This window comes from Theobroma cacao, chromosome 1, assembly GCF_053813885.1.
Source record: "Theobroma cacao isolate CCN51 chromosome 1, ASM5381388v1, whole genome shotgun sequence".
NCBI lineage: Eukaryota > Viridiplantae > Streptophyta > Magnoliopsida > Malvales > Malvaceae > Theobroma > Theobroma cacao.
The window spans coordinates 3,349,386-3,362,152 of record NC_142639.1 but is presented as its reverse complement, the minus strand read 5'-3'; the positions used below and the strand labels follow the sequence as shown (position 1 = coordinate 3,362,152).

Here is a 12,767-nt window from a genome sequence, read left to right as displayed (position 1 = left end):
GTTAAATTGACAGATAGATGAAGAGTGCATCACATGCTATAGAAAAATCGTTCTAAAAATATAATTATTATACGTCATGCTGAATATTTAATTATTATACGACATGTTGAAAATATAATTATTATACGTTATATTGAAAAATGTAATTATTACATATCATATTATAATTATTACTCATCATGTTGAAAATTTAATTATTATACATCATATTTAAAAATTTAATTGTAATACATTACGATGAAAAAGTTTTTAGATGTCATAGGTAAAAATCAAAGTCAGTGTCCACATCATACGCTTGTCCTACACACACCTGACACCTAGCTCTTACCATAATCCTTAATTGTAAAAAATCGAAAATATTTGACTCTTTGATTGTTACAATTAAAGCATTTAACCCTTAATTTAAAAAAAAAACCTAAATATTTAGTCTCAATTTAAGCATCTAGCTTGTGGTATTCAAGATAAAAAAAATACTACTATCAATCTTGAGGAATTTTCATCTCCCACTACTGATTATACCCACCATCTTATTAATTTACATGCATGAAAATTTTTAAAATTATTTTTTCCTCTTTTTTATCTTTTAGAAAGAAATAAAATAACTACAAAACCAATTAATAATTAATTAATATTGATTTTTTTGTTTTCATTCGGTTGCAAGTAAAGGAAACCTAAAAGAATATCCAAAAGAAAGTTCAAACCTAAATAAAATTAGTTATAGTTATAACATATCAATGACCACCAAACCATCTCTCTCTTTTTTCTTTGCTTAAATCACCAAACCATCTGCTATTCACGTCAAAGTGTATAATGGAAGGAAAAAAAAATATTATTGACAGAATTAAGCTTTTTCTGCTTTCTTGTGCCCCTTAAATCTGCCAAAAGATAAAGGAAAAATATCACAGTTAACAGCGGAGAGTCAGAGAGAGAATCATTTCACACTCTCGAGGAAAAAGTACAAGATTTGAAGAAATGGATAAAAGCATGATAGCATGTGAAGAAAAGCTATTATCTTCTTTCATCTCTTAACCTCTATCACTCCTTTCTTATTTCTTTTTTTATTTTGTTTTTTTTCTCAATCTAATCATTCAAAGAACAAGACAACCACCACCGTCCCTACAAACACGCCCCTCTCTCTCTCTTCTTTTGCAATATTATTTATTTTTTAAACAAGAACCTCGAGATTCTTAGCAGTTTTTCTGTATAAAACTAGAGTTCTATCCAACCTTGCCTCTCTATTCCTTTCCTCTCTTTCCGGTGACAAAGAGAGGACAAAATGAAGATGGTTAAGTGTTTTATGATTGTTTTGTTTCTGGGTTTTTGCCACGTGTCCTTGGCCGCACCATTGGAGAAGAAGAACCAGAGAAAAACCTACATAGTCCACATGGCTAAATCCGAGATGCCAGCGAGTTTCCTGCACCATACTCACTGGTATGACTCGTCTCTGAAATCAGTTTCTGACTCAGCTCAAATGCTCTACACCTACGACAACGTCATACATGGATTCTCCACTCAGTTAACCAATGAGGAAGCTCAACAACTCGAGAGCCAGGCAGGGATCCTCGCAGTTTTACCTGAGTTAAGATACGAGTTGCACACCACTCGGACACCTCAGTTTCTTGGACTCAGTAAAGCTGCTGATTTGTTCCCCGAGTCTGACTCAGCGAGTGAAGTTATTGTCGGTGTCTTGGATACTGGGGTTTGGCCTGAAAGTAAAAGCTTTGCTGATACAGGGCTTGGACCAATACCAAGCGGCTGGAAAGGCGCGTGTGAAGCAGGCACCAATTTTAATTCATCAAATTGTAACCGAAAATTGATCGGTGCAAGGTACTTTGCTAAGGGGTACGAAGCTACATTGGGTCCAATTGATGAGACCAAGGAATCAAAATCTCCTCGAGATGATGATGGACATGGTAGTCACACGGCGTCCACGGCTGCAGGGTCGGTGGTGGAAGGGGCTAGTTTGTTTGGGTACGCGGAAGGGACGGCCCGTGGGATGGCCACGCGCGCTAGAGTTGCTATTTACAAGGTTTGTTGGATTGGTGGATGTTTCAGTTCAGACATCTTGGCTGCGATGGAAAAGGCTATTGATGACAACGTTAATGTACTCTCCATGTCACTTGGTGGTGGCATGTCGGATTATTACAGGGATAGTGTTGCAATTGGAGCTTTTGCTGCTATGGAAAAGGGGATATTAGTTTCTTGTTCAGCTGGAAACGCTGGTCCATCTCCTTATAGTCTATCAAACGTGGCTCCTTGGATCACTACCGTTGGTGCAGGCACATTAGATCGTGATTTCCCTGCTTATGTGACGCTTGGAAACGGGAGAAATTACTCGGGGGTGTCACTTTACCGGGGAAGTCCGTTGCCTGGAAAGTTGTTGCCATTTGTTTATGCTGGTAATGCTAGCAATGCTACCAACGGAAATTTGTGTATGATGGGTACTTTGATACCAGAAAAAGTTGCGGGCAAAATTGTTCTTTGCGATCGTGGAATGAACGCCAGGGTTCAAAAAGGAGCTGTTGTTAAAGCAGCTGGTGCTGTAGGGATGATTTTGGCTAACACTGCTGCAAACGGTGAAGAGCTTGTAGCGGATGCCCATTTGCTTCCAGCAACTGCCGTGGGTCAAAAATCTGGTGATGCTATAAAAGGTTACTTGTTTTCAAATCCTAACCCAACTGTGACAATTTTCTTTGAAGGAACCAAAGTGGGTATTGAACCATCACCCGTGGTGGCTGCGTTTAGCTCAAGAGGGCCTAATTCGATAACGCCGGAGATATTGAAGCCTGACTTCATCGCCCCAGGTGTCAACATTTTAGCAGGGTGGTCCGGGGCTGTAGGTCCAACCGGGTTGGTAACGGATACCAGACGAGTCGAGTTTAACATTATTTCAGGAACTTCAATGTCTTGCCCGCATGTTAGTGGCCTTGCTGCGTTGCTCAAGGCAGCTCATCCAGATTGGAGTCCTGCAGCTATCAGGTCAGCTCTCATGACCACAGCTTATACGGACTACAAAAACAAGGAGAAAATGCAAGATATTGCTACTGGGAAAGCATCCACCCCGTTTGATCATGGAGCTGGACATGTTGATCCTGTATCAGCGCTTAATCCCGGACTTGTCTATGATTTGACGGTTGAAGATTACCTGGGTTTTCTTTGTGCCTTAAACTACAGTGAATTTCAAATTAGATCCCTCGCAAGAAGAAATTTCTCATGTGATGCTAGCAAGAAATATAGTGTTACTGATCTCAACTACCCATCCTTTTCCGTCAATTTTGATACCATAACGGGTGGCTCAAGCGTGGTGAAGTACACTCGCACACTTACAAATGTTGGCTCACCGGGAACCTACAAAGCGTCGATATCACCACAAACCCCGGGGGTTAAGATATCAATTCAGCCAGAGACGTTGAGTTTCAGCCAAGCAAATGAGAAGAAATCGTATACAGTCACGGTCACTGGGAGTTCACAGCCATCAAATACGTTCAGCTTTGCTCGTTTGGAATGGTCTGATGGGAAGTATACTGTCGGCAGTCCTATTGCAATTAGCTGGACTTGATAGGAGAGGAAAGGGGATAGTTTAAAATTAATTTGCTTCTAAAACTCACTCTTAAAAAGAAGTGGGAGTGCATTTGTTTAGTGTTTACTTTCCTAATTCTTGCTGCGCTTATAATTGTTATCCAGCTTATAATGGAAGCTGGGTCTAAGTACTTGATCTTGTTCTCTGAGAGGGAAAACAAGAAAACCAGGAAATTTTGGTTGTTTTCTTCTCAGTGTACAGCGTATGGATATGCTTTCCCTAGTAAATCAAGAATTTCATGGGTTTCTTGGTTTCATTTCACGTTATACGTGGTCTAGATCACACTCAAGTGACTGAGACTGGATAGTTGTCAAATGAGATTTTATTGCAAAAGTCAATGGAAATGTCACCAGGTAAGCAAAGCGCAATTATGGGTACCAGGACTTTTAACGTGATTTCTATGCTTTTGATAGCATAAACAGCTGTAAGCTGTCCCAACGTTCCAATGGCAGTTTAATTGATAGATTGTGCTTCTAAAGTGAAGGGTTGAACTTGAACAGAAAAGAAATGTCTCATGTCTGTGAAACTTAAAAGAGGGGAAAACACGAGGAGGTCTTAGCATAGCTATGATTTTATGAGATAAAAAAAAATTTGTCCCAAACGAAAAAGATATAAAAGGACGGGTTACTTGTCACAGGATTCTCTACCAAATTAAATAAATACTTACTATATAAAGTTCACACAGAATCTTTGAAGGGTTGAACTGCTTTTGGGTCCTTGAAAAAATCTGGGTCACGTACAAGACACTGTTTCTTTGTCTCAAGGCGCGCAAAGGATAGATGGAAGGGTGCAAATTGGAAGCAATCCAGTAATAGATGTTGTTTACAAGAAGGCACGGGGATAACCTCATACCATTCTACAAGGACTTATTGGTATAAGTTTCTCAGACTCAAGGTGCTCATCCCGCTGCTTTCTTTTTCCAAGTTCCATTATCAGATAAAGAAGTAGGGAAATTGCCGTCAATAATAGAGTCATCGACTACAACACGGAAAAGCCACATCAAAGGCATTTGCTACTCTTTGTGTTTCTGTTAAAAGAGGGGAAAAGAACTGCTCTATATGTTCTAACCTTTTAAGCCATGTATGACATACTGCTACGATCTTCTACTGTGAGAGAGAGCTTCCTTCTGGCCATTGGCAATTGTTTTTCCTTCAAACAGGAAAAATGTCAAAAACAGAAGACACAGTTCTTCGGTTTACTTAGCATTAAATTCAAAATTTTCTCTTATCCTGCTAGTGATTGAAATCATTTGATTAGACTATGCTTGTTTCTTGTTTGTTCCAAATTCTCTCTGAACTAAAAGACTTTCAAAAATAAATTTCTCTCTGAACTAAACCTTCTAGTTCTGTACATGTTCGCATGTGGGGTGCTTCTCTGATTTTTCCAGGAACTTGACAGACCATAGCATAGGAAATGCAATAGGTCTGCCCTGGAAGTATCAGTGTAAATTGATTATCTGTGATCTCTTAGGAATGAAGCATTTCATCTAGTGGATGTAATTTTCTCTGTATCCTGGACTGCAGAAAGTCATCAAAACACTCAATTCCACCCCTGGCAAATCATACTGTCAAAGGTTCACGAAGACTTTGCGTCGCTGTATAAACTTTTTCTTAATAATTAATAACTTTAAATAGAGATTGAAAACCACATATTGAGATAGGTGAAAGAAGCTGCTCATTAAAAGTTGAGCCAAAAAAAAAAATAGACATGTTGGAGTGATGTAGTCTGCAATAAACTGATAATCTCATTATTGAAAGGAAATATCAAATAGGAATTCTAGAAAAGCAGTCATCTGTAAAAGATCTCACTTGTAATGAGAGCTAAAATAGACAGGTTGGAGTGGTGTGGTCTGTCATGATTTAACAGCATCCAACCCCTTTGCCCCAACTACGCTAAGCGCTCAACAATAACAATCGAAGGTTCACAATCAGAGATTGATCCGAATGACCAGCAACCACTAAGGAGGAACTCTGGCCAAAAAAAAAAAGCAATAAGGAGGAACACGAAGCTCCCAAAATTCCCTTGCTTCACCATCTCGGGTTTCAGTTAGAATATCCAAATTGCATCTACAGAACTTAAAACTGGAATGAATCAATACTTGAAAATTTATGAATTTGATACAGTGCAAAAAAATACAAACTTGTAAAATTCCATTCAATATGACAAAACATAGCATTCTTTCTCTTAGAAAATTATTGTCAATTTAAATTACCACACAAGATAGACATACCTATCTTATAATAACCAGGTTTATAAGATGAGATCAAATTACACTGTATTAGGTAACTTAATGCCAAATAACCTCAGTTAAAATTATAATATGCCAAAAAACAGGGCTGCAGATTCCAATATGCAGGTTTTCACTAGTTTGCCTTGGTTTGTGTTGTGTTTCCTACTGTCAATTGTGAGTTTTCTGGTTGTGCTTCTGGGTACGATGTTCTGCCAGGCAAGTTCTGGCTGCAGGTTAGAATGCCTCCTGGAATGGGAATATGGTTGCTGGTTTTTTTTTATATTTGGATGGTTTATAGTGGGGGGAGGGGAATGCTGCCCTATTTTTTTGCGTACTGGGCTGTTAATGAGCCATTTCAAGATGCCGCTTGTGTATATGTTATGCGTCTCTTGTTATTGTTTTCTTACTTGAGGTATATGGAGCCAGGAGTTAGAGTAGTGTTTGTGCAGGGGAGTATATTGTTCAATACTCTGCTTCTTCTTTTTTTTCTCATTTTCTAGGTTATGTAACCGTAGGAGAGGAATGGTAATGAAAGAAGCTGCAAGATTTTTTTTAAAAAATAACATACAGTTTAGTATTTTAACACAAATCAGTGAGTATCAATTAAAATCTATACTTACATAAAGCGAACGAAATAATATTAATTGATCTCAATTGTACATTCAAAGTTCTCCTAAATTGAATATAAAAGAAACTTGTCTTTTTATAAGAGCATAATTAATGCTTCCATGTCATGGCATTTGCCACGTACAATTCACAGTCCATATGACATATAAACACGTAGCCAACATGTGGCAAAGTTGCAGCAAAGGTGGAAATATCCTATATAAGCAGAAGCAACCATCCATCCATAATACAATCCTTGCAATAATCTAAACCAGAAGTAAAAATGGAGAAGAAGCAAGAGCATGTAGAGAACAAGGCAGATAGAAAGGAAGAGAAGAAGGAAAGCTTAGAGGGACTGCCTGTGAAGAACAGCCCTTACGTGAAGAACAAGGACTTGGAAGATTACAAGCGTCAAGGCTATGGAACTGAAGGCCATCTCCAACCAAAGCCTGGCCGTGGCGCTGCTAGCTCCACCGACGCCCCCACTCTTTCTGGCGCAAATCTCTCTTCCGAGCGTGATATCGCCGCCACCGATACCATTAACCGTCAAGGGTTCCCCTGAATCGCATAGCTATAATTACTAGGTTCTTGACAAAGAAGATTTTGGAAATAACTTGAAGTTCACTGTGGCCAATGGCTAGCTTATCGTTATTACAATTTAGATTGGTCCAAGTTATAAAATCGTTTTGGCGTTCCAATTTTCTATTTTCAATAAGAACACTACAACTAGTTTTGTTCGTTTATATGAAATCCACTAATAATTTTATATTACAATTTAAAGTATTTCAATATTGCAATGATTTTTTTTATTAATTATCTTAATAAAAAAAGATTATAATTTTTTTTATATTGAGAAAAGGATTCGAATTTTATATTTTAGAGAAAAATTATACATCAATCAAAGTCAATGTTCGAATGTGACTTTAGATTTGAGTTAACAGCTTAAAAATTTTGCAACTAAATCCAATTCAAACTCATACTTTACTCAAAATATAATAAAAAATAAGTTAATAAAATAAAAAAAAATATGAGTATATAGAAAGTCATAAACTCGTATTCATGGAAGATTTATGGTTGACTAAATTGATAAGGACTTCATGAAAGGTTCCAGAGTCTTCGTTTTCCTATGGTGATATCATCTTTATGTTTGCAGGTGAACACTTGAATGGCAACTATATATGCCTCTCTTGATTCAATCTTTACCTTTTTTTTCTTTTATTTTTTTGGATAAAATAGTAAAGTATTTTTGTGATATTTGATTTATGAAGTCAATCCCAAGTAGTAGAAAAGACTTATTTATTGTTGTTGAATAAATGAGTAGAGCACCAAAGCTTGGAGTAAGACTCTCTACTCATATAATCTCATCCCACCTCAACATTGTAGGGACCAAGTGATTTAATCTTTTTAATAGAATATTTCTGGTGGTATTTTTTTTTCCTTGGTACCTTAAGTTTCAAAAAAAAAAAAAAAACTACTAACTAATAATCCAATATCAACTTATATTGATTCTCTCACACATGGTGTGCCTTAACATGATGGGTTTGGGATTGTAAGTATTTAGGGACGCTCTTTTGTGGTTGAGATAATATTTATAACATTCTATTTTATTTCACTCCATGAACTAAGTATATTTAAATTCCTCAATCAGTTTGTCTTAAATACCTAAGTCTCTAGATTCTTGGTACAACTTAGATTGCTCCAAGTACAATATATAAATACATTCTCACGCCACATTTTCTATTTTAAATAAGAAAAGTATATATAATTTTTTATGAAAAAAACTATACATAATTAATTTTGTTTGTTTGTAATCTCCATATGACATTCATTTGTTGGGATTCAAAATGCAAATAACAATTTCATGTAAATTGACAAGGTCACAAGATTTTTTATTGTAACCCAAGAAAAGAGTAATAAAACTTTCTTTTTCATCTAATTTATTGGCATATCCATTATTTGGGTGACAAAGAACTACATAGATATTGTGTTTTGAAAAAAAAATTAAACGATAAGTGAATAGCTTTTTTAAATGCACGTGAGATAAAAAAAATATTTATTTTTTTCAAAAACTGAATAAAAAACAAATATTCTTACTTTTAAAGTATTATTATTATTTTAATTTAGTCTTTAAATAAACGTACCGACCGATTATAAGCAAACCCAAGAAGAGTTAAAAAGCCTCCACTCGTACGTAGGGACCCGATTTTCTTGAATTGGGCCTTTAATGTATTGTGGAGGCTCATAAATTATTGTGAGACCCAAATTCAGTCTTTATTCGTTTTATTGATTTACTTCTTGGTTTTTTCTTTTTGGTAAGCCCGTCCAATATCTTTAATCTTAAATACGCAGTGATTTTTTTATTAATATCTTTCAATGTAAAGATTATTAAAAGAGTATTCAACTGTTGATTTGAATAAAAATAACAACACTAGTTAATTGCAATTAGTTGAAAAGTGTACTAATATGTTTCTCTATTCTTTCTAGTTTCTTGATTTTATTTTTTTAGTTATTATGCTCACATAGAAAAGCATCTTGGTGTAGATACTCCTACTAAATTTTGAAGCAAAAAGTTTTGTCAAAAAAAAAAAAAAAAACAGAAAAGTCTCAACGGAATCCAAATGCCAAATCAGTCAATTTGCTACAAAAACTTTACTGCCCAATAAATGAGTGGATAACATACTCAATCTCTCCATAAAAAAACTCACTGATAGCAAAAATGAAGACCATATCAAACTCCATGATCATGCAGAATCTTTTCAATTTTAAATTTTCAAACTCAACTGGAAAACATTTGGCAGCATGACAGGAAATTTGAGCAGAAGATGTTGCTGGGTTTGTCTGTTTTTTATCAAGAAAAGAACAAGGCCTTAAACAAGAAAAACAAAAAATGTAAGAGAACAAACAGATATGGTGGCTACTGGCAATGACAATCAGGATAACTTTTTAGCCTATAGGTTCTCAATGTAAAATTGAAGTGGTCCATGAACCTAAATTCCCTGTTGTTTTGTTTTTAACATTTTTAGCTGGTACAAAAAACTTTACCTTATGCAAAGAAATACAAGTCATTCCTTTCCTGCTTGAACAGCAAAGGCAAAAACACCTTTCTAGAACAAAGTTCAAAAAAAAAAAGGAAGAAAAAGAAAAGGAGACCCAATGGGTCTCGTTTCAATCCATCAAAGGTCACCCCATTGCCATACACATTCAAAATCTTTAAAGCTCCATTTTGCACCACATAAATCACAATCTATTCCCCTCTTAACCCAAAGCCCAAGGCCACCGACTCTTAATTTAAGAACCAGCCATATTTCTTTTTTATATAATAAAAACAACACCAACCCTGCTGTGTCTAGCCTCTATTAGTCCCCATCTCAAGAATATATGTGCCATTATCAACAGTGCAAATTTTCTTTTCTTGAATAGACCCAAAAGAATTTGATTCATAAGATGGAATCCTAGAGGATTCTGCTGCCGAAAAGAGACGTCCATCATAGTTTTGACACTGTGAATTATCTTAACATTCCATTCTTAACTTTTCCTCTTTCTTTCTTTTTAATTTCCTTCCAAATTTCATGCTCCAAAGTAGATGTTATGAAATTATAAAATTTTGCATGCCGAGATTGTCTTTTAGCTTTAGGTTTTAGCCCCACTAGAGCATAAAAATCCAACCCCCTTTGTCCTCCACAATAGTATTGATGAAAGGGAGAGTACATAAATACTAGGAGTAGCTTGGTTAACGGCCGGCCTCATAGACCCTTGCTTTGTTTCACTCGCAAACAAGAAAGAGACCCTGTTTGCTTCGCCTGCAATGACTTCTGCATTTTCCATTGTTTCTTTATTGCTCCTTTTGCAGTAGCTTTTACTTGTTTATTAGACTTGTCTCCCTATTTCTCCCCCTTTCCCTCTCCTCCTCTTTCTCTCCCCGCAATTCAAAATTACCTTGTTCTTGCTATATAAATCCCACTTTCTGCACCCTTTGTTTCTCCCCAGGAGGACCCAACAGCGTTTGAATTACAAAGGTTTCAGTTTGTACTAACTTCCAAGCCATGGAGACTGCAGTTAACTGTGATGAAGAAGAAAAATGGGAAGCTGAAGAAGAAGAAGAAGAAGAAGCATTGTCATTGTGTGATCTGCCAGTCAATTTGATTAAAGAAGAGAATCAAGTCCAACCAGGGAATTATGAAGATGGTGAATCCCAAGCAATTAAAACAGAAGAAGATTTCAACTTTGGCTCATGGGGTGGCTCTCTTTCAACAGAACCACAAATGTGTGCAGCTGACGAAGTGTTCTTTAAGGGCCAAATTCTACCCCTGCGTCTCTCAGTTAGTTCAGACAGCGGCCTTACAGGGTTCCGCCAAGATAGCCAGAATACTAGCCGGTGCCTGTCAAGGTCAGAGTCCATGGACCATGGTTCATTAAGTAGGTTCACAAGCATTAGTAGCAGTAGCAGAAGCAGCAGCACTAGAAGTAGTCATTACTCAATAGGTAGCAGTAATTCCATCACAGTTACGGCTAGAAATTTCAATTCCAATTCGAAGTCGAATTCGAATTCCAGTTCCACTTCCAATTCCAAGTCAAAGCCAATTAAAATCAGAAACAACTTCAACACACATCCAAGTCCCAAACCCCAGATAAGATTGTCCAAAACTCGGCCGGTAAATGTCAGCAGCCGAAACCAGAAAACATCAATGTGGGACTTTTTCAGGTTAGGGTTGGTTCGAGCACCAGAACTTGAATTGCAAGACTTGAAAGTTCGTAGCAACAACAATAACGCTAATAGAAACTCGGTCAGCCGAAACAGCAGTTGTAATAGCAGTAACAGCAGTTCAAGCACCAAGAACAGCACCAGCAAGATTGTTAACAACAGTGGTGAAGTTGCAAGGAATCAGCAAGATTTGAACAAGGGTTTCTTGGAAAAGAGAATAGGGTTGTTTAGTGGATGTAAATGTTCAGTTAATGCAGTTGAAACAATACCATTGAACCACATAGCCGTCATCAAAAGCGACAAGAATAATGAGAAAGAGAAGGCAATGTTGTATGCTGCCATGGAAGAGAAGAAGAAGCTGCTGCAAGAGTTGAAGATAATGAAGAAAATGAAAGAGAAAGAAAAAAAGCAAGAAGGAAAGCAAGCTTTGTCACGTCATCGGACGTTTGAATGGTTAAAGGAACTTTCACATGCAAGCTATGTTGATGAGGCCTAAGGACAAAGACTCATGAACAATCCCTCGCATGCTTTCTTTTTCTATTCTTTCATCATTATCACTTCTTTTTCTTTTTTTGGGTTTTAGTTTTGTGTATTTTGGAGTACATTGAAATACTTTGAAGTGGAGGCTCATGTATCTAGAAAATCTCTCTCTCTCACTGTCTCTCGAGAGATTTGGGGCTGTTAATCACTATTTGATATTCCTTTTATGATATATTTCAATTCACGTTTCTGGTGTAAATAAATGATTGAAAAATAACAGCCGTGATGGGTGGAAATGATGAGCGTGAACAACTGTGGCGGTGCTGGTGGAGGTGCTTGTCATGATTAAAGTGTCAACTTTAATAGGACATGAAAACGGCAATTCGTGACTGTCACTAAAGCACACAACGACACATGAAACAGGGAGGCAGACAGAAAAAGGCCGTTTAGCCCCATTAAAATAAAGAGAGAGCAAAAGTAACACATGGAAGGAAGGGCTTTGAGAGAAGGAAGGAATTGGGAATTGGATACTAACTTCTTTCAATTTCAATCCCAGTCGTTCTTTTGATGATTTCATGATTACAAAGGGGATAGTAATGCTTTGTCTCTGTCTCATGTACTGTTTCATTAGTTGATCTCCTAAAAGAAAGTTTGATTAAGTATTTGAGAATCCAATAATTCTTTCCTTGTACTGTCTCTGCTTGCCCGTTTTGTTTGGAGTAGATTGGTATATTTCTCCCTTTTAGATTAAGATAATCTTATTAATGTGGCCCTCAGATAATTAGACTAAAAAGGTTGGGAGTGTTCAGGTCATTCGGTATTTACTTTTTAAAAAGCTTCTCATCAATTGAACAGCATCCCACGCACGCATGTTAGTAATCATCTCCATCTCCAATCGCTTTCTGATTTATTTAAAGGTTTTTTTTCATGAAAAAAAAATCCCTCTCAAAATATACCAATAGAATTCAGAGGAAAAAAGACAATAATAATCTCTGTGTATGTCGATATGTTACACAGATTCAATCACTACAATAAGAACAAATTTTCAGTGAAGCATAACTTGAATTTAATTCCTCGAACAAATATCTTGAGCAGTTTCTTTAGTTTAACCATAATATAGTAGGCTTTTTTAGAATCTAGAAATGGAATTCGTGGGAAGTCGTCAGTTT

General features: G+C 36.6%; 3 protein-coding genes across 3 annotated transcripts; all 3 read left to right on the top strand.

Moving 5' to 3' along the window:
* The first annotated feature begins 1,076 nt into the window (after positions 1 to 1,076).
* Positions 1,077 to 3,825, top strand: ARA12 (Subtilase family protein). Its single transcript, XM_007047397.3, has one exon. It carries the CDS (start codon positions 1,277 to 1,279, stop codon positions 3,557 to 3,559), a length of 2,283 nt encoding a protein of 760 aa, XP_007047459.3. The 5' UTR covers positions 1,077 to 1,276; the 3' UTR covers positions 3,560 to 3,825.
* Positions 3,826 to 6,672: 2,847 nt separating this feature from the next.
* On the top strand, positions 6,673 to 7,159 carry LOC148764435 (uncharacterized). Its single transcript, XM_088802851.1, has one exon. It carries the CDS (start codon positions 6,700 to 6,702, stop codon positions 6,976 to 6,978), a length of 279 nt encoding a protein of 92 aa, XP_088658977.1. The 5' UTR covers positions 6,673 to 6,699; the 3' UTR covers positions 6,979 to 7,159.
* A 2,917-nt stretch (positions 7,160 to 10,076) lies between these two features.
* Positions 10,077 to 11,842, top strand: LOC18611244 (uncharacterized). Its single transcript, XM_007047394.3, has one exon. The coding sequence runs from the start codon at positions 10,460 to 10,462 to the stop codon at positions 11,612 to 11,614; it is 1,155 nt and encodes a 384-aa protein (XP_007047456.3). The 5' UTR covers positions 10,077 to 10,459; the 3' UTR covers positions 11,615 to 11,842.
* The last annotated feature ends 925 nt before the right edge of the window (positions 11,843 to 12,767 follow it).

Bases quoted from the DNA above. Each gene is read 5' to 3' on its own strand.
- LOC18611244 (XM_007047394.3), top strand. From the start codon at position 10,460: ATGGAGACTGCAGTTAACTGTGATGAAGAAGAAAAATGGGAAGCTGAA.
- ARA12 (XM_007047397.3), top strand. From the start codon at position 1,277: ATGAAGATGGTTAAGTGTTTTATGATTGTTTTGTTTCTGGGTTTTTGC.
- LOC148764435 (XM_088802851.1), top strand. From the start codon at position 6,700: ATGGAGAAGAAGCAAGAGCATGTAGAGAACAAGGCAGATAGAAAGGAA.